At 36.4% G+C, this 26,487-nt stretch overlaps 4 protein-coding genes across 19 annotated transcripts in view; 1 reads left to right on the forward strand and 3 right to left on the reverse strand.

Moving 5' to 3' along the window:
- LOC123680767 (regulator of G-protein signaling 7) overlaps positions 1 to 2,345 on the reverse strand; it is a 71,404-nt gene extending 69,059 nt beyond the window's left edge. For 5 of the 16 annotated variants that reach the window (XM_045618834.1, XM_045618832.1, XM_045618839.1 and 2 more), the window contains exon 1: positions 2,001 to 2,343. The gene's annotated coding sequence lies outside the window, so the exon portion shown is untranslated. Of the gene's footprint in view, positions 1 to 1,109; positions 1,190 to 2,000 lie in introns of all 16 variants that reach the window. The other 11 variants (XM_045618831.1, XM_045618828.1, XM_045618825.1 and 8 more) reach the window with 5 other exon arrangements.
- Positions 2,346 to 5,064: 2,719 nt separating this feature from the next.
- On the reverse strand, positions 5,065 to 11,096 carry LOC123680773. The gene is made up of 13 exons (XM_045618846.1): positions 10,875 to 11,096; positions 10,773 to 10,816; positions 10,520 to 10,694; positions 10,280 to 10,462; positions 9,900 to 10,152; positions 9,692 to 9,844; positions 9,427 to 9,638; positions 9,046 to 9,260; positions 8,349 to 8,739; positions 7,276 to 7,541; positions 6,972 to 7,218; positions 6,688 to 6,900; positions 5,065 to 6,268 (listed from the first exon to the last, which is right to left on the reverse strand). Exons 1-13 carry the CDS (start codon positions 10,905 to 10,907, stop codon positions 6,092 to 6,094), a joined length of 2,562 nt encoding a protein of 853 aa, XP_045474802.1. The 5' UTR covers positions 10,908 to 11,096; the 3' UTR covers positions 5,065 to 6,091.
- Positions 11,097 to 11,196: 100 nt separating this feature from the next.
- Positions 11,197 to 20,571, forward strand: LOC123680771 (phosphatidylinositol 4,5-bisphosphate 3-kinase catalytic subunit delta isoform). Its single transcript, XM_045618844.1, has 17 exons — positions 11,197 to 12,679; positions 12,737 to 12,965; positions 13,018 to 13,241; positions 13,295 to 13,547; positions 13,603 to 13,784; positions 15,179 to 15,421; positions 15,474 to 15,673; positions 15,734 to 15,902; positions 15,957 to 16,189; positions 17,516 to 17,659; positions 17,721 to 17,987; positions 18,039 to 18,227; positions 18,285 to 18,427; positions 18,489 to 18,640; positions 18,770 to 18,934; positions 19,530 to 19,649; positions 20,266 to 20,571. The coding sequence occupies exons 1-17, from the start codon at positions 12,536 to 12,538 to the stop codon at positions 20,389 to 20,391; spliced, it is 3,183 nt and encodes a 1,060-aa protein (XP_045474800.1). The 5' UTR covers positions 11,197 to 12,535; the 3' UTR covers positions 20,392 to 20,571.
- LOC123680772 (alpha-aminoadipic semialdehyde synthase, mitochondrial) lies at positions 20,489 to 25,336 on the reverse strand. Its single transcript, XM_045618845.1, has 10 exons — positions 25,214 to 25,336; positions 24,860 to 25,147; positions 24,464 to 24,803; positions 24,018 to 24,410; positions 23,702 to 23,961; positions 22,577 to 22,647; positions 21,917 to 22,519; positions 21,327 to 21,634; positions 21,066 to 21,245; positions 20,489 to 20,990 (listed from the first exon to the last, which is right to left on the reverse strand). Exons 1-10 carry the CDS (start codon positions 25,274 to 25,276, stop codon positions 20,698 to 20,700), a joined length of 2,799 nt encoding a protein of 932 aa, XP_045474801.1. The 5' UTR covers positions 25,277 to 25,336; the 3' UTR covers positions 20,489 to 20,697.
- Between the last annotated feature and the right edge of the window lie 1,151 nt (positions 25,337 to 26,487).

Consider the following 26,487-nt stretch of genomic DNA (forward strand, 5'->3'; position numbering starts at 1 on the left):
ATTTTACTATATCATTAGGAATGTATATTATATTGAATGAAATATTATTATTTGAGTGATTCCCGATTAATTGTGCAAATTTGAATATTTGTAATCATATATTTCTTCAAATTTTCGAATTTATAATAAGCAGAATATATATTATTTTCTATATCTACCTGCTGAAATTCAAGGTTTGGCAACTTTTGCTCTCCTAGTGTCAGTAGTGTCATCGGTTGTTTACGTCGTTTAGCGCGCTTGAAGTTAGTTTTCTGAACTTCCGATATATTTAGGTATTTATTTCAATGTATTTTAAGTTAATATGAAACTTTGATTCACTATGGGACATAAGAAGTGCGTTTTTTGTAGAGAAACTCGCGAATTTAGTGAAATATCATATCACTGATATGTTTCCATTCCCGCGCGCTTCATGTCAAAATTGATAGTTCGTGTTGGGCACAAAATTTGCTTACTGAAAATGTCATAAGCTCCCTCTATCTAAGTTTATTTCTCTGATGAAATCACCGACTTAGTTTCAGAATATGAATTATGAAAACTAAATTGAAAATGAACAATTTAATTCAATAATAGTACCTACTCTAAGGGCGCAACTGACGCATGAATGAACGAGTGATCAAAAGATGCTGACTTCATATTAGTGATTCCTCATTTTTTTCGATAATATATTGCTTGAATTTTTATGGTCACTATTCACACGAAGATATTCTATATAGGGTGTCCCAGAAGTCGACGTTAACCTGGAATCGGATGACAGGCTATGTCATAGTAGTCATCATAAATATATTAGAAAAAAAGTCGTGTTTTTTTTTCAAATTACCTATATTGCATTTTTTTTATTCGAAAAAGTGATGTCCTGTTGCTACAAATCTTTACTTTTTTTTCCTATGTTATCCTGAATAGAGCTCATGTGACCTGTAACCTTCAATTCTAAGCCAACTGCTCCAGTTTGGAAGATAATGTCACTTTTTGATAAACCAAATATTCAAAATTAATATTTTGCTCAACTTTAACTGACTCGACTGAAAAAAAAAATTGTACTACATCAGTTTGGCGAGTGACTTCAAAAGTAAGCGCATTCGATAAGGATTTTAAAATGGTGTAACACTTACTACATTATTCCTTAGATTAGTTTTTGGACCATGTCTGGCTCAAAACTGCAGCCATCCTGGCGAAATAGAGATATAGCAATCTGTTTTAGAAACGAGCGCTCATAAATAATGAGAACTTTATCCAACGCAATTCAAAAAAAAAAAAAACATAAATGTAAATGTAAATATTTGAAATCCCGTATAAGCTAAATGTCAGAACAAAAATATCCGGATGTAAGAGATTCTGAAAAAACCACTGAGGTCTAACTTGTAAATAAGAAGAGGAAAAAAGGCAAGGAAAAAGCTTTTTGAAGATCAGAAAACTCTGGCTGCAGCAAATAAGCAGATTTATCTTTGATGGTGTCAGTCATATTCGAAAAGCAAGAGCTAGACACTAAGACATTTAAACTGAAAGAGGAATTTGCATCTGCAACTGTAGATAAAAAGAGGAAAAAATGCAAGGAAAAAGCTTTTTGAAGATCAGAAAACTCTGGCTGCAGCAAATAAGCAGATACATATTTGATGTTGTCAGTCAGAGCTAGGCACAAAGGCTTTAGAATTGAAAGAGGAATTTGAATCTGCAATTGTATATGAAAGATGCACTCAATCTCTTGGTGAGATTGTATAACATTGATTACAGAGCAAGACTCTAAAGAAATAAGTAGGAAAAAATTAAAGGAAGCAGATTAAGAAGCCTTCAATGTACCAAACATAAAAACTAAGAACAATCTAGTAGCCGAAAGAGCAGATGCAAGCATCACATAGGCACCAAGATCTACAAGCAAGAGCAACAGCCTCCCTAGTCGCGGCGCTATGGCAACACAATCATCCCGGGGACCAACATCGCGCTGAGACCTTGGCGGCCGTCAAAATCGATGAGGCAAGAAGAGAGCAGCTCTCGTTTGCACTTACCAGCGAGAAGAGCGTACTTGTTCATCCGAGGCACTTCGGGCTTACACCATACACGAGTCGTCCGGCTGGACGTGTTGTCCGTGCTGTCGCGACTGCCCTGCCTGCCTCGATCCTTGTCCGCAGCGATCTTGGACGACGTTAGTAGAGGAGGCTACGACGACGTATCGGCCTGATGCTTGCTGATGCTCGGCTGGCGTAGCGCGGTCCACTTCTCTCCGCCTGTGCTTTGGCTCGCTTGCTTCGACCGAGGGGCCGACTGGTACGCTCGACGATCGGAATGGCTATGGACTGGCCGACTGGGACTGTGCTGCGCGGGCAGGCCCAGGCAGAGAGAGCGGCGGGACTATTGATCCATCCACGGCCGGAGCGATCGGGGGAAGAGGCGGCGGCGGTAGAGGTGGGGGTAGCAGCAGGTTGGAGAGGGAGGGTTTTTTCGGGGTTCGCGAGGGGTTTCTTTGGAGGTATGACTGGGTGGACGGGAGAGTGTGGCGATCTGGTCGGTTTCTAGGCGACGGGGGAGTATTGGACGTTTTTGGGGATTTTGAAGTGGCTGTAGTTTTTGGAGAAGGGACTTTATGTTTTGATATTTGGCGTAGCTGTCGAAGAGAATTTGGGGGGTTGGAGCCCTTCCTCCATCTCTGTAATTACCCAATTTTGAGCCTTAAATGGTAAGGTTCAAAGTCTTAATCAATTACATATTTCCGGCTGTCGCGTTCGCTACAGTGTGTCCCAAAGGCGTACAACTTTGATTCTGTAGTTTTTTCCGAAATTCGAGGCTATATTGATAGTCCGGGAGCCAGTAACAGATATACATGACCAAGTTCCTCTCAAACGGTAATTTGTGGAATGCATCAGGTAATAGTAATAAAAAGCTTCGTGAACGTCAGCTGCGAATCTGCTGGGGGGAGAGCGGCGGCAGCCCCCCAAACACAAAGAAAAAAAAATAAATTCAGTCTTTTCCTCCCAACTGAAAATTTGTCAAATTGTGGCTAACCCAATATCAAGACGAAAAAATACAATCAGCTGGCTATAGCATGGTGGATTATTCGTCAGCTGGTGCCTCAAACATGAAAAAAAAATATTTTCAAAGACAGCTCTGATAGCGACTCTGATAATGAATCAGAGAGTGCCACACTCGCGAGAAAAGGACTTTCTCCACATGTTGCACAATAATATTTAGTTACTTCCACTCTCTGATTCAGTATCAGAGTCGCTGTCAGAGCTGTCATTGAGAATATATTTTTTTTTCATATTTGAGGCACCAGCTGTCTTATAATCCACCATACTATAGCCAGCTGATTGTATTTTTTCGTCTAGATATTGGGTTAGCTACAATTTTTCAGTTGGGAGGAAATGACTGAATGTATTTTTTTTTCTTCGTGTTTGCCGCCACTTTCTCATTCATAAGGTTTTCAGAAAGATAAAATGGAGAATATCTTTCCCCTACCCAATTTAGTGTGCAGGTACCATGATACCATTGCACAGGCATACAACTTAGAGAATAAGAAAATGAAGAAGAAATTCACGGTGTACAATATGATTTGATGTTTGTAACCCAGGTATAAAACTGGGAAAAGGGGAGCTCAGTGAGATAAGTTACGAGGTGATGACCAGTTGAGTTAGTAGAGTATTCAAGGATGTTTCCAAGTGCTCTACCTCAATAAAATTCTCTTCTGTCGTCCATCAGTGTTTTCATAATCCCCACGAAAACTCTATACCCCAAATGACCGTGGAACCGTGAATATTCGGTTTGGCCGTCGACGTGGAAGCATGGCCGGGATATCCCCATGCTTTTCTGCGCTTGGGATTATCGTAATGAACCCATTTTTCGTATCCAGTCACAATGCGGTGCAGAAATCCCTTCCATCTTCACCTTGCAAGCAGCTGTGCACAAGAAACAAACGCCGTTCGACATCTATCGGATTCAACTCGTACGGCACCCAATTTCCTTCTTTCTGAATCAATCACCCCCATGACTTTCAGATGTTTTGAAATGGCTTGTTGCGTCACTCCCAATGATCCTACTAATTCTTGTTGCGTTTGACACGAGTATTGATCAAGTAATGCCTCCAGTGCTGTATCTTCGAAAACCTTTCTTTCACCGCCATGCTGGTCTTCGGCATCAAAATCACCTTTCTTAAAGCATTGAAACCACTCTCGGCACGTTCTTTCACTAATAACGGCCTAACCATAGGTATTTACGAGCATTCGATGAGCCTCAGTCGCAGATTTCTTCATATTAAAGCAGAAAATTAAAACCTCCCGCAAATGACGAGAATTTGGCTTCTAAGCTGACATGTTTAATCGGGAATAACTTTATGATGCAGACACGAATCGACTAATATTCCAATGGCGTTTTGTTAACAAATACCTATGCTTATTGCATGACATCTGCAATCTCTTCATTTCGACTACCACTTACCGCTACGGCCACTCTGTTCCAAAAAAATATCACTCTGTATATTTGCAATCAAACTCAGAATATCACATGATGAAAACTTTAATTATGAATATCAATGCCAAATTCAAGTTGAATATCTTTCAAAGGGAAGGTGCTATGAGAAAAAAACTTGAAAAAACAAATTATAACATCCTGTATCTCGAAAACAAAGAGTTTGTGGGCCCATGTTTGTATGACATGTATGTAACTTTCGCTTGTATCTCCATATAGGAACACACTGAATACAGGGTGTCTCATGTTGAAAGGTCCACTGAAGCCTGGATCAAACAATGATTCGAATGAGTCTTCAGGGAGTCATCGAATGCAGACATTCAATGTGACCTAACCAAAATCATAAAGTCAACAAGAATGCCGAAAAAAAATTGCCTAATATTTCCGAGATTTAAAATGCCAAATTTCATTTGATCACATGATTTATAGAATACAAATAAAACTATTTGCTAGTTATTCAGTTCAAAAATCAAAAGTTAAAGGGTATTGGCTCTTATAGCTTAAGATCCATGAATTTTAAGGGCAAAAAACTTACGAATTTACAGAAATTGGCTTCACAGCATCATGAAATGCTTTACTAAGGAATGTGAAGATTTTAAATGAAACAAATAATTAAGGAGAAGAAAAATTTAATATTCACATCCATATATCAATAAATAAATTAATACTCTCAACAGTAAATATAACTTAAATAGATATCTTCATAAATATAAACTGTTTTCTATAAATTTCAATAGAAATAATCACAAAAAAAAAGGAATTCCGAAAATATCACAAGCAGAATTACGTATAATACTCAACAAAGCATAAAGGCTTTAAATGTAGATAAACAAAAATATTTAAAAAGTTAATACTGATAATAAATACAACGGGATTAAAATTTCAACCAATCAATAATATTTAGTAATCAAAGAAAGCAAAATTAGACACTTGCTTATTCGATTATATAATATTATTAAAATGTAAGGAACGATCTTCAAAGTTTCAAAACAACATTCATGAGAGACTCACTAATTAATACACTCAACCAATTACAAATACATACATCTCAAATGAAGAAAAGCAAAAACTTTCATCGACATAATCTTCAGACAAAATATCATCGAAACATCTATCGGTGCTATTAGTAATTCAACAGTTAATTAACAACTGTAATAAACATTCACTTTAACAATATCAACATTTAGTTATAATAAGTTAATTTGAAACACCCAAACGCAAAATCATATAACCAATATTTCTCGAATTGACTAATTTGGAAACTAACATTCTGAAATGTTTCTAATATCAATTTCATCACAACTTTCATTCTATCAGGATCAATTTGGTTTGGTTTTAAATAGATGACGAATTTCATAGATTCAAATTTGAGTGAAATTCATACAATCAGATCAACAACAAATATTTTTTTAAATTAAAATACATATATCAAATGTTAGATGTAAAGGAAGCTTACTTTTCAATCTCACCATTTCATCCATAAGTACTAAGCTATTTGGGTTATAATATTCCATTAGACAAATATTTCCATTCGATTCTCTCCAAAATCTCTCTATTACCATCAACATGGTACTCTCCACAGACCACAACTTCCGAACAATCAATCGCAATAAATCTGAGACTCAGATCTAAATTCCTTTTAATTATTTTTGGCAATAAAGTAATAATTGATGGCTCGACAAAGTTCAAAATCCGCAGCCAGAATGACTTGAATGAGGGCCTCTCTTGGGGCATCCTCCCCGATTATATCTCTTATCTGGGAGATGGTTCTTTCTAATCTGTTCAGATCTTGAAAAACTTCCGGAGCATGCTGCATCTGAAAATTTTAGATAATAATAATAATAAATCGACTTTATTCAACAAATGTACATACATTTGCTCCGAAAAGGCGAAGATTAGCTAAAGCTACTCTTAAACTCTTAACCTTTTCAGTTTACAAGATAAAAAAAAAAACAAAATAAAACAAAAATAATATAAAAAATAACATTTTACAATTTCAATAATATTGATTTGATTATCAGCAGAGGAGAAAAAAAAAACAAATAAACTAGTAAGTACCATAATACAAAAATACAATACGACAACAATGTGGCTAGATTTGCTGATCCAGCAGTTCATTTTTAACGACTTTTCTAAATTTGGTTATTGGTATTGATAATTCTGGTTTGAAGGAGTTAAAAAGTTTTACTGCATGAATAGAACTTGAAGCTGGTAAATATTGATATTATAACTTACGTTCATTCTGGAAAATTGACCATCAATGTCCGTCGCTTCGTTATAAGATCTTCTGCTGTGTCTTACAGACGACGTTCTAGATTTGACTTGATCTTTTACAGGTCGAGTCCAAATGTGATCGAAGATAACAACTTGCAATTCGGAATGTAGCTCAAAAAATAAATCTGTTTCCGTTAGTTCTTGGTGTTTGGCGATGAAATCCAAACAATTCACCTAGAAGATACACAGATTTAAATAGATTGAATTATCTACAAAGAGATAAAAGGAAATCAGTCATACATTACCTTTAAAGTTTTAGCATTATAACTATCAGCCAAGCTCAACAAATAGATGGCGTTTTCAGTGTCAATTGTGACTTCCAGCGCCATCTCGCAGGCTTGTTTGAGCGAGTCAACCTCAAATCTGTCACTCAACACCACCAGATCTACCAACTGCTCGTGGGTAATCGAGGAAGGCGATAACTTTCCACTATACAGATACTCGAGGAAGATCTTGAAAGTTTCCGGGTTAGTCTCATGAATAACAATTTTCCTGAAGTGGTTAAAGTCATCATATATAATTTACTCTATTTTAATGTTTATTACTCACTTATCTATGTCTTCTTTCATCCCAGAAAGCAGAGCTTTCCTAAACCAGTCGCATCTAGATGCCACAACCACCCTGTGCGCTTTTATGATACAGGGTTCCTCAACAGGAATAGCGTTTAGTTCGTTTGGAGAATCTCCTTCTGCATAATTCACTATCTCAAATTCCATATCGGTATTGGCGGAATTCCTAAACTGCTCTAGCAAACTTTTTGACAGCGTGCTGTTATTCCATGTCGGAGCAACGCATAGGGATTCCACTAAATTTATCTGCAACAGCAAATCGCAGAGATTAAAGAAGAAAGCAGTTTTCATGCACTTGTAAAAATGGGAAATTCTCCTCAATTTCGGTTATTACTGGAAACTTCAGTACTAGAATCATTCAAATGAATAAATTTCATTTCATATAGGGTAAGGTCCATATATCCCATCACCTTGGTTTCTATGGTTAGTGAGTTGGTGGTCTGTATATGTCAAATTCATCAAAAACCGATGACAATTTCCTCAAACTTCAGTGAGTTATGTGTCACCAGAGCAACCGTACTTTTATTCTGGTTAGGTTCTGTAACCACGCCCACTCGGCTTGGCAGTTGTCATTTTAATTTCTAGATTATTTTTTATGAACATTTTCCATGACATCTAACACGCAAAAACTTTATTATTTTAATTATGAAACAAATACCCTTCAAAGCTATTTAGTTCTTTACAAATTAAAAGAGATCAACCATTTATAACCTACAAAATTCTGTCAAATGAAAATCTGGTCGACCAATGACAAGTGTCAAGCAGTCCATAAATATGAAGCAGGTTACCTGAAACATTGAAAACGACTAGTAACTTCTCTGAAATTCTAGGCGCTATATGGACCATAACTATAATATACATTTCTCAAAGAATACTCAATTCTCATTTGAAGGAGAATTACTCATTGGTATTCAGTAAATTTTGCATGTACATTTTTGCTGGGCTAATATTCCATGAAAACTTAGAGTATCATGATACTTTTAACATAAATTCTTCATCATTGAGTCGAACCCAATTGACCAAATTCGCTTAAAAATTCAACGAATATCTCACCTTATGGGCAGGCCTTTGGGAAGCACTCTTAGAATTGTCTGTAGATTTAGGCAAGTCGTCATGGTTCGATGAACTGCAGTTTGGTTCCAATATTCCAAGATTCTGCATTGATTGAATGAAAACGTCTCTTTGTACCAGTTCGCAAACTTGAGAAGCGGCTTCTTGAAGTTCGCTTCTGTAGGACACCATTAGTTTCATGAAACTGGATATTTGACTGGTGCAAGTCTGGAAGAAGAACTTGAAATCCCTCCAAGCCAGTATTTTATCCCGGTAATCCATCAATTCTTCCAGACGTGCCATCAGAAACATTGGCATCTCGTCTGCAATTTCCTCGATGTTCATGGAGATGGAACGTACTTTCTGGGCATTTGACATATCTGCGAAACTCCGCCTGGAACAAAATACATGATATTCCCCTTATGCATTGGGATCCTCCTTCAAAAGGGGGAGATAAAGAATAAAGAATAAGAATGAAAAGACATAACCTGACCTAACCTAACTTTTTTTATCAATCAAAAATTATCATTATCAATCAATCAATGTAATTTATTTTACTAAATTTAGTACAGTAATTTTCAAGAAATACTGTCAATTAAACCAATGGTTTGTGCCTGACAGTACTCTTACTGAGTATAGAGTACTTATAAAAGTACTCTTTCAAATAATATGTGTATATTTTATTGAAATCTAACCTCACCTTTTCTGCTTAAGTAACTCGTAACTGCAAAAAACGGTCTCACTAAACTTCTTGAAAAACTGCACCTCTTTTAGATATAGAAAATGGGAAAAAGAGTTCCCAAAAGACGACCTAGTTTTATTCAGTTCATTTACATCTAAACAGTTGATTATTCTTTCTAGAGCATCATTGATCTGCATGAGGAGAGCAGTGAGCATGTCTAATATTCCAGAAACCTGAAAATTTAATGATTCTTGAAGAATACCACTCGATGGATTGTCAAGCTTTCCATTTGCAAGTTCAACTTCAGGCATTTGATACTGATTATATTATTGGGGAAATTGAATGAGAAATTAATTATTTCTAGAAAGTTTTAATATCTTTGGGTGTGTTTCAACTCACTTCTGGAACTAAAAATGTAGCAATTTCATTTTTCTGGTAGGGACTCATGGAGCCATAAGATTCCCTCAAAATTTCCAAAAACTGAGTAACTTGGGCAACTAGAATGAAAAATCTGGATTTGCCATAAAGAATGATTGTATATTGTTCTTTTTTGGTCAGCTCTGGTTTCTTCTTATTGTACAAATCGCAGAGCTCAATGAGTTTGATGAACCCTTAAAGAAAAAGGTAATGAATAATATGGTGAGCGTAACTCAATTCAACATACCAACTCCTGCGTCTCTTATACAGTTTTTGATCATTAAACACAACTGGTCTGGATTCGCAATTAGATATTCAACTGCTAAAGAATGCTTCGGTCTTATATGCTCAATAAGTTTATCCAAAGAATTATGGATTTCATCCACGAGATCGATAATTTCTACAAAAGAAGAGGAGAGATAAAAAAATCTCTCAAATAATAAGTAACGACTTACGTTTTCTTAAATTTTGATTCTTCAGATATGTTTGACAGGTTGTAGATAATCTATTCAGGAATTCATGTTGGTTTGCTGTTGATAACACTTTTTGAGCAGTTTCTTCATTAAGGTTTTCAGGTAAACATTCTGTGTACATATAATGCAAGATGGTACCTAAGACATCTTCATCCAGGTTACTCAAGGAATGAGACTTGGAATGCCAGTTCGTTCCCTTTCCAATGACATCAAGTATCAAGGAGTGTGCTTGGAACTGTTGAATTAAAACAGTTGATCAATTATTATAAAAAAGGCGTGCAATGGTGAAAAATGAATTTTTTCCTAAGGTGAATATTTTCTAAGCCAAACCTCTATTTCGGGGATTTGAAACGGATTCTTACCTGTTTATTATTACTAGATATAAGGGTAACATCTGAGAAAAATCCTTCTTCTAAGGCAGGCAACAAAGTGAAAGAAACTTGATACTTATCCTCTGAAATTTCATCAGGAACTCTTTTACAATGTAAGGTATATAGCCCCTCAGCTTTGAGTATAACACTCTCTTTGGGTTTCCTCTGATCACTCTGAAAAATCCAAAATTAATAATCTTTCACTAATGAAATATTTATTCATTCCACTACCTCGAATTCTATTATTTGACCTTCATATTCTCCAAATCTGACCCAAGCAGATTCAGGTGAAGAGTACAATGGGATGTTTGTATCATAAATCGTGCAATTGAAGAGAGGTATCAATTTTAGCTCTTCTGGTAGATACCAGGTAACTTCGCCTTCGGGATCTAGACGAAAACGGATCCTAAAATACAATTTTTGATTAGTTCATCGCAGAAAACCATAAACAATATTTTTGCTCAATAATATTATTGCTGCTTACCCTTCAAATGAGGTTTTTTCTTGGCAAGGTTCACACTTGATGACCTAAAATGATAAAATTATGAATGTTATCGATAAAACAGTAGTAGTTATCATGATATACCTCCCAAGTTCCTACAAATCCACTGGAAGACATTATTCCTTTATACCATAATTTTTTTGCTTCGCTTATACCATAATTTCACCCATTTTATGAGTTCATTAATTGTGGTTTCGTTATATATGCGTTTCTTACTAAATTACATAACTTTCGAAGTAATAGCGGTGATAAACAACAAAACAAATTTTGGTCTTATAAGAATATTGTGGTTTTCTAATCGTTCATTTACAGTGACATTAAGCTGTCAATATTGGTGGTTGTCAAATAAACAATGATTTGGGGGTTATGAATGATCACAGAAAGATAATCCAATTAGATTTATATTTTATTAGAAATCATCTGTTGAATGCTGATACATTTACAATATCTTAATTATTATATAATAAATGTCACACTATGATTTGAATTCAATCAATTTGTTTTCATAAGTAATTTCATTTCCATCAAGATATACTTATTACAATTATTCAAATAAAAAATTTGTTACAAAAACATCGGATGATAGAAAATTTGCAAGTAGCACTATAGCATATCAAGTATTTCATTCAGATTTATTCTTATCCTGTATAGGTCTCCCTTCACTATCATATTCTTGTTCCTTGAAAGCAATATAAACATACCCAGCTATTATCAGATTCACTGTTAATACTGAAGCGGAAACTGACCAAATAACGTTAGTAAATCCAGTAATATCGAAGTCTTGCAGAGTATACTTTGTTCCAAAAAATGCACCAAATGGTAGGGACACCATTAGAAACGAAAAAAAAAGGAGAAGCAGTATGGCCTTATTTTCCTGTGCTTTATGATTTGGATGTAGTATTTTAATCGGATCTGGTTCAAATTTTGCTGCAATTGTCGACTCCATTTAGATTTTTTAGTGTATTTTTTCTTCAGAAAGGGCTTTACTTCATGTTTCTCCAATAGCTTGCCACATAGTAAATAATGATATTCGCTTATGGAATTGTGAAAAAATTATTTATTCTTCATCCAGACACCTTCAGTTGAAATCCTAATGAAATTAACAATCAATAAAGTGGTTTTATAAAGAATATGATAATCATAAATTGATAAAAACAAACAAGAAAATTTTAGGTTGGAGTTGGAATTTTTTAATGTCACGGGATATGTGACAGTAATGACAGTATTGACAGTTTTTTTGATTTCAGAGATTACATATTTATTTTGATTTGAATATTGCTATTGCAAATCGCATGAATGAACTTCATTATTAGATTCTGAAATAAACAATAATATTTATATTCTTATGGTATTTTTAATTTAAAAAATCAGTGGCATTTAATCAAATTTTTGTAACCATTTATAAATCTCTATGGTAGAATAAAAATCAGAGAAAACCAGAGACGACACGACAGACGATTTCAGTGCTTTTTAAAAGGCTTGTTTTTGTTATTGTGAAACAAAAAAAAAAGAAAATAAATTGTGATAAGGAAGAAAGATTTGAATATTGCTGAATAATTAACTGAATTTTGTTGAACCATAGTGAATTCTTTTCAAAAATGGAAAACAACGTCTACTGCTTAGAGAACAGCCATGGAAATGAATGTAACAGGAAAATGCTCTCTATTTTTTGTATTTTCTAATCAGAAGTACCATAGAAATCTGCGTTTTTACTTGTTATTTAAGTGAAATCAATCTATATAGCCATGGCACCAATACCAGCAGAATATTTTTATGATTTCTGGGACACTTATGAAAATAATGATATTGAACTCACATGTCTAATGCCAAACGGTATTGTTATTTTACTCAAAGCTCATAGCAATGCCACTCTTGGAGAAATCAAGGAGGTATTGAAAACAATCTTCTTACTTATGAATATTTAAGTTTAACTGAATCTTATTTAGGATTTGTGGGATGAAGCTGCCAACTATCCCTTGTATGGAAAACTTTATGATATTTCTGGCTATGTATTCATGTACGTTAATAACATGGCAGAACAGGTAAAAGTTGTAGATGAATGCAGAAGACTCTGTGATATAAGGCCTATTGGAGGGATATTGAAAATAGTTGAAGCTAAAACTGATAAACTAGATGAAACTACAAGTGGTCAAGTTGGTCATTTGATTGGCAAACGTAATAAAAAAATATATTTTGTTATCATGAATTAGAATTCTGTTTTTTCTAGGTTTGCAAGAATTTGATTCCATGAATAGCCCAGAAATAAATAATTTCAGGTTCAAAATGAGAAAATTGGGGGAAGATATAGCGAAATCTAGAGAAAAATTGACTTGGCAACAAAAGGTGTTCTACCAATTTCCTCCAAGAATTACAGTTCCTAATAGTCTTTTGTTGAATCAAATAGGTCATGACAAGAACATTAAAATAGCTACTAAGTTTGGTAATTCCGATGTTAGTATATTTAATTTTTTATTCGATTCGATTTTCTACTGATCCTGTTTTAGAATTCGTATAATTTTACATTTGATGTTTCTATGAGTATAAGACCCACAAAATTCCTGGAATTAGTTCTTACAAAAAAAGCTACGATATTCAATACAAAAAATGAAAGAACTAGCGACTATGTATTGAAAGTATGTGGTTGTGACGATTTCATAATGGGAGAAGAACCCCTCATTAATTTCCAATATATTCAGGAAAGTTTATCCTATGGTATTACTCCTGTGTTGGTTACTGTTAATATCTGTGATGTTCCAAGTAAGTTATTTCCATCTAATTTTTGTGGACTTATTTTCATAATTGTTCATCGCAGTTACAACTGAAGGAGATTACGAGTGTATAGGAAATTTTGATAAGAAGCCTCGTCCGTCTTATTCGACATTAACGCTCAGGAAAAAAGGAAAATGTAAATCTGCCTGGGATTTGATTTCCAATTTTAGATTAACTCTGTCTAAGTTAAGAAAACTCAATCTGGATCCTAAAAAATCATCAGAAGTAAGTTTGAACTCCTATTTTCATTTACATAATAGTAATTTACGTAACAAGTCCGGAAAATAGGGTTTTTTTGGACGAATAGACTCGCTTACGCTCGTCCTGGAAGTCTGTGAGTCCAAAAAAACTATTTTCGGGCGTGTTGCGTACAATATTTTTTCGGCAACTATGTGAAATAACACTATCGCTGCTGCTTTCCATATTTTATTGCGATTGCGATCAAAAAACATGCAAATTTTTGACAACTAATTTCATATGAACTGTCAGCCGTTATCTCGGTTGCTATGGATTCTATGATTCTTTTCCGGCCTAGTCCGGGAAATACGTACTTTCCGGACTAGGCCGGGAAATGCTACTTTCTCAGAGAAAAAGCGTCCGGGAAGTGAGCACTTCCCGGACGGTTGTCGAAAATAGTAATTTACGTAACAAGTCCGGAAAATAGGGTTTTTTTGGACGAATAGACAAAATTCCAGGACGAACGTAAGCGAGTCCTGGAAGTCTGTGAGTCCAAAAAAACCATTTTCGGGCGTGTTGCGTACAATTTTTTTTCGGCAACCATGTAAAATAACACTATCGCTGCTGCTTTCCATATTTTATTGCGATTGCGATAAAAAAACATGCAAATTTTTGACAACTAATTTCATATGAACTGTCAGCCGTTATCTCGGTTGCTATGAATTCTATGATTCTTTTCCGGCCTAGTCCGGGAAGTACTTACTTTCCGGACTAGGCCGGGAAATGCTACTTTCTCAGAGAAAAAGCGTCCGAGAAGTGAGCACTTCCCGGACGGTTGTCGAAAATAGTAATTTACGTAACAAGTCCGGAAAATAGGGTTTTTTTGGACGAATAGACAAAATTCCAGGACGAACGTAAGCGAGTCCTGGAAGTCTGTGAGTCCAAAAAAACCATTTTCGGGCGTGTTGCGTACAATTTTTTTTCGGCAACCATGTAAAATAACACTATCGCTGCTGCTTTCCATATTTTATTGCGATTGCGATCAAAAAACATGCAAATTTTTGACAACTAATTTCATATGAACTGTCAGCCGTTATCTCGGTTGCTATGAATTCTATGATTCTTTTCCGGCCTAGTCCGGGAAGTACTTACTTTCCGGACTAGGCCGGGAAATGCTACTTTCTCAGAGAAAAAGCGTCCGGGAAGTGAGCACTTCCCGGACGGTTGCCGAAAAAATAGATTTATTTCTATTTCTATTCATTAGTCTTATGAATGTCTATGTTCAATTGCGTAAAAAATCTTAATTTCTATGATTATTCAGAAGTTCTATCAAAGTTCTGTGATTAATCACAAAATATTTTAGATTTTATGTTTTAACATTTATTTTAAAATTTCTTTTAAGATATTTTATCGAAAGTAAGTTGGTTCTTATTATTTTACAGTTGTTTATTGGATTACAAGTGGGCCTGTTCCATGGGGGAAAGTCCCTATGTGAAGCAAAAAGAACTGAAGATTTGAAAGTTACTGTTGTAGGTGATCAGTGTGAATGTGATATCAACGTTTGTTTTGAATTTGATATGCTGATGTGCAATATTCCCAGAAATGTGAAGTTATGTTTTGTTGTCTACGAAGTGAACAAAACTTACAAAGGCGGCAAATTCAAGAAATCTAAGGAAGCAAATAAGGTAAATTATAAGTTATTGTCATAAAGTTCTATCTTCATCATTTTTTTTTTAGGATCCTTCTTATAATCCCATAGCTTGGGCTAATACCACACTGTACGATTTTAAAGATCAATTGAGAATGGGTCCTCAAACACTCTACATGTGGACTTATGCTGAGGAAAATTTTGGCGATGATCTTTTGCATACGTTAGGTACAGTTGTGAATAATCCAGATATAAGGAACGTTACTGCTTTAACGATAAATTTTGAGACGTATGTTGAATCTCATGATTAAAAAAAAAATAAATTGTAATTTAATGTATACTTTTTCAGTTATGAAAACCAAATAATAGTATACCCTTGTCCGGAAGCCATGTTAGAATATGCCCATGCTTTAGGGCAAAGTGGCTCCAATAATATAACTACTGAAATTGGTTTAGAGAATATCAAAAATTACGAAAAGAACTTCGACTATGATAATTTTTATGAGATGCATGATCAAGTAAGTACTTAAAGTCATACTTGAGAACAAGAATACATTTCCGATATTTCTCAGGATAGGAAAAATATATGGAACCTCAAGCATTATTGGAAAGAACACAATCCAGTAATATTACCTAAAATACTCTACTGCATTGACTGGGATCGCAAAGAAACATTTGCAGAAGTAGTGGCACTTCTGAAGGAATGGCCCCTTCTGCCTGCCGAAAAAGCTTTGGAACTTTTGGATTACGCTTATGCAGACCAAGAAGTCAGAAGTTATGCTGTGCAGTGCCTTCAAGAAATGAGGTTAGTGTTTAATTTCCATAATTAATCTTTATTAGGCCAATTGAAAAGTCCCCGGTCTGATGCACATATGGCGGTGCTAGTATCAAATCCATTTGAATTTTAGTTAGTACCAACCTTCAAAAGATACGTGTCAAAATTTGACAGCAGTCCGACCATTAGTTTGTGAGATATTGCGTTATGAGTGTAGCTACTTTTGTTATTTGAAAAAATACAGTTGAAGCAAAATCTTGGCTTGATTAAGAGTTTCCGGGGTATGCACCTGGAAATTCAACCATCATTGATTGGTATGCTAAGTTTAAACGTGGTGAAATGAGCACCGAAGACGGCGAACGCAGTGGACGCCCAAAAGAGGCTGTCACCGACGAAAAAATCATAAAAGTTCACAAAATAATTTGGAATGACCGTAAAGTGAAGTTGATTGAGATAGCAGACATTGTGAAAATATCATCTGAACGTGTACATCATATCATTCAAAAATATTTGTACATGAGAAAGCTGTGTGCAAAATGGGTGCCGCGCGAGCTCACAATCGATCAAAAGCAACAACGTGTTAATGATTCTGAGCAGTGTTTGAAGCTGTTTAAGTGCAATAAACCTGAATTTTTGCTTCAATATGTGAGAATGGATGAAACATAGCTCCATCATTTCACTCTGAAGTCCAATCGACAGTCAGCTTAGTGGACTGCACATGATGAATTGAATCCAAAGCGAGGAAAAACACAACATTCAGCTGGCAAGGTTATGGCATCAGTACTCTGGGATATGCAAAGTATAATATTCATTGATTACCTTCAAAAGGGCTAGACCATCAGCAATGATTATTATATAGCGTTATTTGATCGTTTAAAAGAGAAAATCGTTAAAGAACGATCCCATTTGAAGAAAAAAAAGGTGCTGTTTCATCAAGACAATGCGACTTGACACAAATCAATGAAAACAATGGCAAAATTGCATGAATTGGGCTTCCAATTGCTTCTGCATTCACTGTATTCGCCAGATCTGGCCCCCAGCGACTTTTTCCTGTTCTCAGATCTCAAAAGATGCTCGCTGGAAAGAAATTTAGCGCCAATGAAGAAGTAATCGCCGAAACTGAGGCCTATTTTGAAGAGAAAGACAAACTACAAAAATTGTATCGAAAAGTTGGAAGATTGCTATAATCGCTGTATCGCCCTCGAAGGCAACTATGTTGAATAATAAAATCGAATTTTGCCAACAAAAATGTGTTTTACTATGGTAGACCGGGGACTTTTCAATTGGCCTGTTAGAATATTGATATGACTGGTTTTGATTGTTATATAATTGGTGTTTATTCTCATTTCACTTTAGTGACGATGATCTTCTCTTATACCTTCTCCAACTAGTTCAGGCACTAAAGCACGAGCTGTTCCTAGAATGTGATCTTATCGATTTCTTACTGAAAAGAGCCCTAGCCAATCAAAAAATAGGTCATTACCTCTTTTGGCATCTCAGGTAAGAAATCATACTTGTCGTATTTCATTTTTGATAAAAATCCGAAAAAAAAACATTGCAGATCTGAAATGCAAGTTCCTTCGGTATCAGTTCGTTTCGGTTTGATCCTCGAGGCTTACTGCAGAGGAGCCCAAGAGCACATCGGTATATTGCAGCAACAGTTGACCTGTCTGGAGAAACTGAAGAAATGTCAGGAAGTCATAAGAATCAGCAGGGACAAAGACAAGGCCAAGTGTCTGTTGCAAGATTACATACAGGGTCAGTCTTCCGAGTTCCTAAGAGGTCTGAGGAATCCCTTGGACCCCAGCTACAGATGTGATAACATTAAGTAAGTTGCTGTCAATGTCGTTTGTCAAAATTTAACCTCCAAATGTCAAAGGATCGAGAAATGCAGAGTGATGGACAGCAAAATGCGCCCCCTGTGGGTCGTGTTCGGTAACGCTGATTATTACGGCGACGATGTCTACCTCATTTTCAAGAATGGGGACGATCTGAGGCAGGACATGCTGACCCTGCAACTTTTGAGGATTATGGATAAGTTGTGGAAACAGGAGGATTTGGATTTGAGGTGGGTGCTACCTTGAGGAAAATCCGCAAACGTTTATCACCTTTTTTTTTCTTTCAGGATGAACGTTTACAATTGCGTTGCGACCGATAACAGGGCAGGTCTGATAGAGGTCGTTTTACAAGCGGAAACAATAGCCAACATACAAAAGGGAAAGGGGATGTTCAGCGTTTCTTCGGCCTTCAGAAAAGGATCGATATTCGGTGAGAAAAACCTGTCGGGTATCATGAAACATATTATAAAGTTTTGTTATTTTCTTGTTAGATTGGTTGAAGGATTACAACACCACAGAAGCCGCTTTAGATCAAGCTGTCAAGGAGTTTACCCTGTCCTGTGCCGGATATTGTGTGGCTACTTATGTTCTAGGGATTGGCGACAGACATTCCGATAATATCATGATAAAAAGAACTGGTCAGGTGAGTCCGTTACTTAGTACTAATTTCATATTATGCTTCGTTTTTGTTGCCTTCAAAATAAATTTTTTGAATTTAGGAATACTCTTACTAATATTTTGAACATTTAATGGACAATAATCACCTTTTTAGCTGTTCCATATCGACTTTGGCCATATATTGGGTCACTTCAAAGAGAAGTTCGGAATAAAAAGAGAACGGGTACCTTTTGTATTAACCCACGATTTCGTTCATGTGATAAATAAGGGAGCCAAAGACAGTGAACACTTCAAGACTTTCCAGAAGAACTGCGAAAAAGTAAGTTTTTTCAACAACAAAATGTGTATATCGATTGAGTCATAAAGTTATAATAATAATAATAATAATAAATCGACTTTATTCAACAAATTCACATACATTTGCCCTGAAAAGGCGAAGATTAGCTAAAGCTACTCTTAAACTCTTAACCTTTTCAGTTTACAAGATAAAAAAAACAAAATGAAACAAAAATAATATAAAAATAACATTTTACAATTTCAATAATATTGATTTGATTATCAGTAGAAGAGAAAAAAAAAAACAAATAAACTAGTAAATACTATAATATAAAAATACAATGCGACAAAAGTTGTACATTTAATTCAACTGTAGATTCTTCTCATTGAATAAAACATTTTTGTCATTTACCATTTTTCCAGATTAGGCTTCACACAAATGATCATGTTAAAGTTATGAGGGAAAAACAATTTTTTTTTTAACTTTTTTCACAGAGCCGAATCTGAATAAATAGTAAATAAAAAAAGTGTTTCATTCAATGAGATCTTGGGTTAAATGTAATGTACAACTTTCAGACTCACCCTGTATATATTTTCCTTTGAATCAGCTAGGGCTATAAATAATGTGTTAATTTCAGGCTTTCCTCATCCTAAGAAAACACGGTAATCTTATACTTTCCCTTTGTGCAATGATGATTTCAACGGGATTGCCCGAATTGTCTTCGGAAAAGGATCTCAATTATTTGAGGGAGACATTGGTGAGTTGATTGTAATATTTTTTAAGATTTTGAAAAGCAACCCTACCTTTTATCCTGGAATCAAATTTTAATGGTCCTATCCAATTGTTATCTTTTAACTTTTAATTTTACTTTTTCTTTTTTTGCGGTTTATAAAGCAGAAGATAGCTGTTTTTGATGTCCTTTCAACTTATTTTAATCAGTAATATTAATATTTTTAGTTTTCCGTTTTCACATATAATTATATTTTTTCATGAAAAATATATTGGTTATATCTTAGAAATAACTAAACAGCACAGTTTTTCATTTCCTTTTATGAGTAAAAATCTTTTTCTCATAAGTGAGCGGTCTTTCATTACTGTAATTTTTCCACATAAAAAGATTTTTCATTTTGTTCTTTACTTCAATTTTTTCTTGGTTAAAAATCACCCGTTAAGATTGATACATTGATTTTTGTTTTACAATCTAAGTTTATTTCTTTAAAAAAACTGAGTTATGTGCGTTCTCAAATTCACGAAAATAAAGGTGAGTTATCATTCCATATACCTTTTCCTTTAATGTATGCCATCTTTCCTTTCTCTTAAAAAAAAGTGTACCATTTTCACAAAAAATAATATCGATATATGTAAATTTCAAGGTTCTTCTGAAATCAGAAAAGGATGCCTTAGAACATTTCAAGAGCAAATTCAACGAGGCTCTCTCAAACTCCTGGAAGACATCACTGAATTGGGCGTCTCACAACCTGTCGAAAAATAATACTTAGTATTGTCGCGTTTGCTGCCAATCCAGAATAAGTGCCAATAAAGTAACTATAAGGATCAATGATTTATTTATTCATATTTTGTATTCAATAATTGTCATTGAATGGTGTACTCATTTTATTTCATAGTATTAAAGTTATCTTATACATGTTAATTTTTATAAAAAACTTTTTTTAAAGTTACTTATTTTATTTTGTTCAGAGTTATCATTATAAATACATTTCACATTTATAAGATAGGAAATTTCAGTCTATTTTTCCTCGGTGAATAAAATAATAAAAGAATTTTTTGAAGAGAATGCATGGTATTCAATGAAATCTCGAAGTTTCAATTGCTTTTAATCCTTCATTTTTCAGCCTTGATAATATCGTTCTGTAAATTTCAGGTGCGAATGGTAAGATTGAGCCTCTTTCTTGAATTTCGCCGTCTAATATCATCTTTGTAGCTATAGCTGCGGGTATTCCAACTGTTTTCGCCATGGCAGAATGTCCGTTTATGTCACCGTAAACAACAAAATTTACTCCTCTAATTTCTTTTTTGCCGCCAGGCCACGCCACACCCAATTCATGCCTCAAGATCACTATATCCCTTTCGTTTTTGTCTGAAATCAATTTTCAGTCTTTTCAACTGTTCAATTCTGAAAAATGGAAAGTACTAGAACATTTATAGTAATTACCTAAAGCTAGTTTTGTGGATAAATACTGAGTTAGGGTATCCAAAGGTGTCCCACACTTAATCACACCGTTCTCTTCTAAAAGTCCCAAATCTTCTAGTAGATCAACTGCCGAATCCGATCCGGTCCTTTCTGTTATCATGTTAGTTATGTTGTCGTAAAGTATACTCCTATCTTCGATTCCTGAGAACAAGGGATTTGATATGCGGAGAATAAATATAAATAAATAATAAAAAAAGAAAAAAAGGCAAAAAAAAAACTAACCTAATAAATTACAAATTAAATCTCTCCACGTTATGTCCGGTCCTTGAGAATGTAAAGAGGGATGAGGTTCGGTGTCCAGAAGGCCTATAGCTTGCAATATTCTGGCGGCCTGCGAGAATCCGGAATATCTCAAGGTGCCCCTGAGGATCGTTGCAGCTTTTGCTATGCCGTAATGTTCACCGTAGATAATACTATCTCTGTTGGGGAATCCTTCCAAGTTGAAACCGGGCAAGAAGTCCAAAGATTTGGTGGACCTCATCAGGTCGCCGCCCTCCTTGATTTCTACTATTTGTCCTTTGCTCAAATACCTGAAATTCGATTCGGAGAATTGCCAGAAGAAAGTATTATCTTTTATTCTAAATTGACATTCATGTTTAGTGATGTAAATATTTTTCCCCCTTTTTTGCAGTCTTTTTTTTTAGTCTTTTTTGTATCCAGTATTGTGGTAAAAGACTTTAAATTCTCATCACTAGGAATCTTTGCATATCAAATGTATTTCTTCGGAGATTATTGGGTTTTGTTATCTTCGATAGATACTCGAATATAAAGTAATAATTCCAACCGAAGGAGAAAGAAGAACTGTTTCTTACCTCGCTGAAGACAGGGTGTTCAACAACGCGCCTCTTGGAGACCAGGAGAACTTGTACCTTAAGGGATTATCGCTGAACTCTGGTGCTGGTAGGCCACCGCAGAAGGATTCGAATGAAGTCACGTAACCTCCCTGCGACTTGATCTCCTGGATGCACTCCAAAGCCAACAGATGGTCGATGCCGGGATCGAGCCCTATCTCGTTCAAGATGGTGACTCCGTTTTCTTGGGCGTCGTCATGCAGCCTTTTTATGTCTTCGTTCATGTAACTGGCCGTCACCATGTGAGTCTTCTCGGCAACGCAAGCCTTGGCGATGATGTGATGCAAGTTGGCAGGCAAGATGGACACGACGCAGTCTGCGGTGGACACCATCTCCTGGAGGAGGGGAACGTTCTCGGCGGCGTTGAGGTAAGTGCTCTCCACTCCCGGATACGTGGAAGCCAGAGAGTTACCCAGCTCTATCTTTTCGCAGGCTACCGTGATGCCGATGCTGTTGTCCCGGTGGAGGTATTCTATGAGCGGAGCTGCTACTCTGCCGGCGCCGACCACTAGGACCTTTTTCTTCTTTTCCGGCACGTCGGCAGATCCTTTGTCCCTCAGTTTCCTGCAAGCGGTAGTTTGATGAGTACTTGGAGATATATACTGGTGAGTAGGTACTTACGTTGGTTGTTTTCTTAGTTCCGTTATGTATTCGAAATTGGGCGTCAACTTTCCGTTGCTTGCTATTATTGCCTGCGAGGAAAAGAGAAGTTGGTTATTTAGTAAATCTTACTCGAGCCGCATTTGAACCTTCCACTTGATAATGGTTGTATTCTTTGCAAATTTTTGGAAAAAATATTACTTTATAAAGGGTGTTTTTTTCGAGGTATATAATTTTGAGTTGGCATTACTGTTTAAGATGGCGACCGATTTAACAGCTGTCAAGTGATTTATTCTCAGTTTGGTTTGGCAATTCATCATGATTAGACTCACGCCTGAACAACGCTTGCAAATAGTGCAAAATGAGATTGCCGTTGTTCCCGATTTTCATAAGCGAATTTTGTTTAGCGATGAAGCGCACTTCTGCTTTAATGGCTACGTCAACAAACAAAACTGCCGCATTTGGAGTGAAGCTAATCCTCAAGTGTATGTCGAAACACCGTTACATCCAGAAAAACTGACTGTTTGGTGCGCTCTATGGGCTGGTGGTATCATTGGTCCGTACTTCTTCAAAAACGATGATGGCCAGAACGTTACAGTCAATGGTGATCGGTATAGAGCCATGATTACTAACTTTTTCATTCCTGAATTGAGCAACCATGATGTCCAGAAGCTGTGGTTCCAACAAGACGGCGCAACATGTCACACAGCTCGTGCCACAATTGATTTATTGAAAGACACGTTTGGTGACCGCCAAATTTCACTTTTTGGACCTGTGAATTGGCCTCCAAGATCTTGTGATTTAACACCGCTAGACTACTTTCTGTGGGGCTATGTAAAGTCATTGGTCTATGCGGATAAGCCACAAACCCTTGACCATTTGGAAGACAATATTCGCCGTGTTATTACCGATATACGGCCACAAATATTGGAAAAAGTCATCGAAAATTGGACGTCCAGATTGGACTAAATCCGAGCCAGCCGTGGCGGTCATATGCCAGAAATCATATTTGAAATGTAATGCCACAAGATTATCTTGCGGAATAATAAAATTAATGTCAATCGAATAATCCATCGTTGTTTTATTGCAATTTAAAGTTCTATAGCTCTAAAAAAAAACACCCTTATAAGTATTGTTCAAACTTACCCCAGTGACCACAGGTGAAAAGGAATGTTTCTCCAACGGCAATTCAGCATTGGACTGCAAAATGTTGGTAGTGAAGGGAATAAGCAGATCTCCAAAAAAGTCTGTACTCTCTCTGGGTAACTGAGTGGGCATGTTGTCTATGCTGCACACCAGTACTCCAGGTCCGCTGAAGCTGTTGGTATCCTTGTTTCGGTCGGCGTCGTATAAGCAGAAAGGATTGTCTATCGTCGTGCACTCGTTCATGAATTCGATCGATCCACCTGGATATAACACCTCGAAGTAGCAGATACAACTTTGATGAAAGTGATCGACTTACCGGGATCTGCTGATATATCGCAGATGGCCAACATCCTGTGGGGTAGGGCAGGGGCGCCAACCGATGTGGGCAACCAAGGGGTGTGTGCCGGTCTGAGGAGATGTTTGGCGTCGGGGATCGTCATCAATTTGGGACTGTTGACCGCCCAATAAATCCCGTTGATGATGACCGAAGCGTAAGGGGCGATTTTCTTGCTAAAGGTCGATATGTACCTTTCCGGATGCTCCTCGTATTCTACAGGATCGAAACCGCCTCCTCCCTCTCTCTCCAAGTAGTCCCTCCTTCTAACCACACACCCATAGACTTTGTTAAGACTGCCGTGCTCTGCAGCCTTCCGGAGCATATCGGGTGCAACATATTCGTGCGGGAGTTCTTGAAATACTTCCTGAGAACCTGAACAGAAATGGGAATATTACGAAATTGATCTAGGGGAAAAAAGGCCTTACCTTGTGAAACGTTTCCAGATCCGGTGAACACAAAGGTGAGAGGACCGACAGATTTGGGCATCAAACCAAGAGCTATTTCGTAGCCGGCGTCCCTGATGGCTTGGAAAGCCATACTGCAATTCCGGTAATTGTGAGCTGGTCCGATGTGCATGAAAGGCGTGTGGTGTCCTAGGGCTAACAGTCTGAGTCCTAACCCGTGGAGGATGTTTACAGTTCCCGCAACACCGGCCATTTTGCCAAAAGCTACCACTCTCTGCCCTTTCTCGTCTACCAACTTCTCATAATCTATCAGTCTTATATGTTTTTCGAGAATCGCTTCTAGAAGGGGCATATTACTCTCCTGAAATATTATTTTCTTATTATATTTCGCGGAATATTTCTTCGATATTTTCATACCTGAGCCTTTATAGTATGCGAGAATAAACAATAGGTCTTATTCGGAATCAGTTGATCTATAGGCACTTGTTTCACTCCGAAAATTACGCTGGCTTCGGATATATCTTCTTGCACAATCGCTCCAGCATTCAAATAATTTTGCATTGGGTAAGCTCTTCGGTTGCTAGGTTGGACTATCACTTTAATTCCTTGCTTCACTAATTTCCTAACATGAGTTGGAGCGAACGGAGCCCTCCTCTCCCAAATACTTTGATCTTCTCTCCTTATTGCCATTACTTTTTTTGATGCCTTAAAATGTGAGAATTTTTTTATTTACTTATTTATCAAGTTTTCTATTTCTAGTTATTTACTCACATAATTTCGCTTAGAAATCACATGCTTCAAATGCTGTGAAATTCTCAATATTTTTTCACCCATTTTGGCTTCTTCAAGCCCTGGTTTCACTTTCAGTGACGCGGTGTTCAAATGAATTAAGTGCTTATCTGGTTTGGAAGAACCTTATCTTTTTGACCCCTGACCTGCTTGTTAAATATTCCTCTTTCAATATATCTAATAAATATATGCAATAAATTTCCTTATGATGTTCCCCCGATATTATTGAATTAATTTTGTTTTTTTTTTTCATTGCAGGTAGCGCAATGCAAATGTTCTGTCAGGCCATCACTCAAGAGACAAGCTCCATCAACAAAGACGAATAGAAATTGCCCGAAATGGTTCCTCTTGCTAAAAGTTTATTTTTATAATTCAAATGTCAAATTTTTCATTACAATTTTTTTTTGTATATTGATAAGAATTTGAAAATAAAGTTGATTATTCAGTTGATTCGATTTTATCATGTGATCCTTGAAAAATCGGAGTGAATTAATATTCTGTTTTCATTAAATGAATGAAAAATCGGAAAAGCACCGAACACCTGAAATTTTTCAAAGCTAATCTTCAAAACAAATTTAAATTATATGCTGTCCTCTGTTGATGAAAAGCCAAAAAATGGGTTCATTTAAGTCTGCCCTCTGCGGAAATATCTCGAAGCTTTTAACAAGGTATAACTGTGTCGCCCTCTGGCGGCAAAAATACCGAAGCTTTCAAAATGTGGGTTACTAGTGCTGCCCTCTGGTGGAAAAAGTATGAAGCTTTCAATGTGTCCCAGTAACGCCCTCTGGCGGCAAAAATACCGAAGCTTTCAAAATGTGAGTTGATTAGTGCTGCCCTCTGGTGGCAAAAGCGTTGAACTATTGAAAGGGTTTGCTCTCTAGCCTTCTTTGAGCTTCAACCATTTTGCCGCCAGAGGGAGGCACTAGTCAACTAACATTTTGAAAGCTTCGGTATTTTTGCCGCCAGAGGGCGATACTGGGACACATTGAAAGCTTCAGACTTTTTCCACCAGAGGGCAGCACTAGCAACCCACATTTTGAAAGCTTCGATATTTTTGCCGCCAGAGGGCGATACTGGGACACACTGAAAGCTTCAGCCTTTTGCCGCCAGAGGGAAGTACACTTCTTTGAGCTTCAGACAGTCGCCACTAGAGGTCAGCACCAATAATTTATTTTTAGTTTCTCGACAGGATGTTACTTTTTCAACTTCGGCATTTTGCCTACAGAGGGCAGCACTAATTTTTGAAAAACTAGTAT

The sequence above is a fragment of the Harmonia axyridis genome, chromosome 5, assembly GCF_914767665.1.
Source record: "Harmonia axyridis chromosome 5, icHarAxyr1.1, whole genome shotgun sequence".
Classification (NCBI taxonomy): Eukaryota; Metazoa; Arthropoda; class Insecta; order Coleoptera; family Coccinellidae; genus Harmonia; species Harmonia axyridis.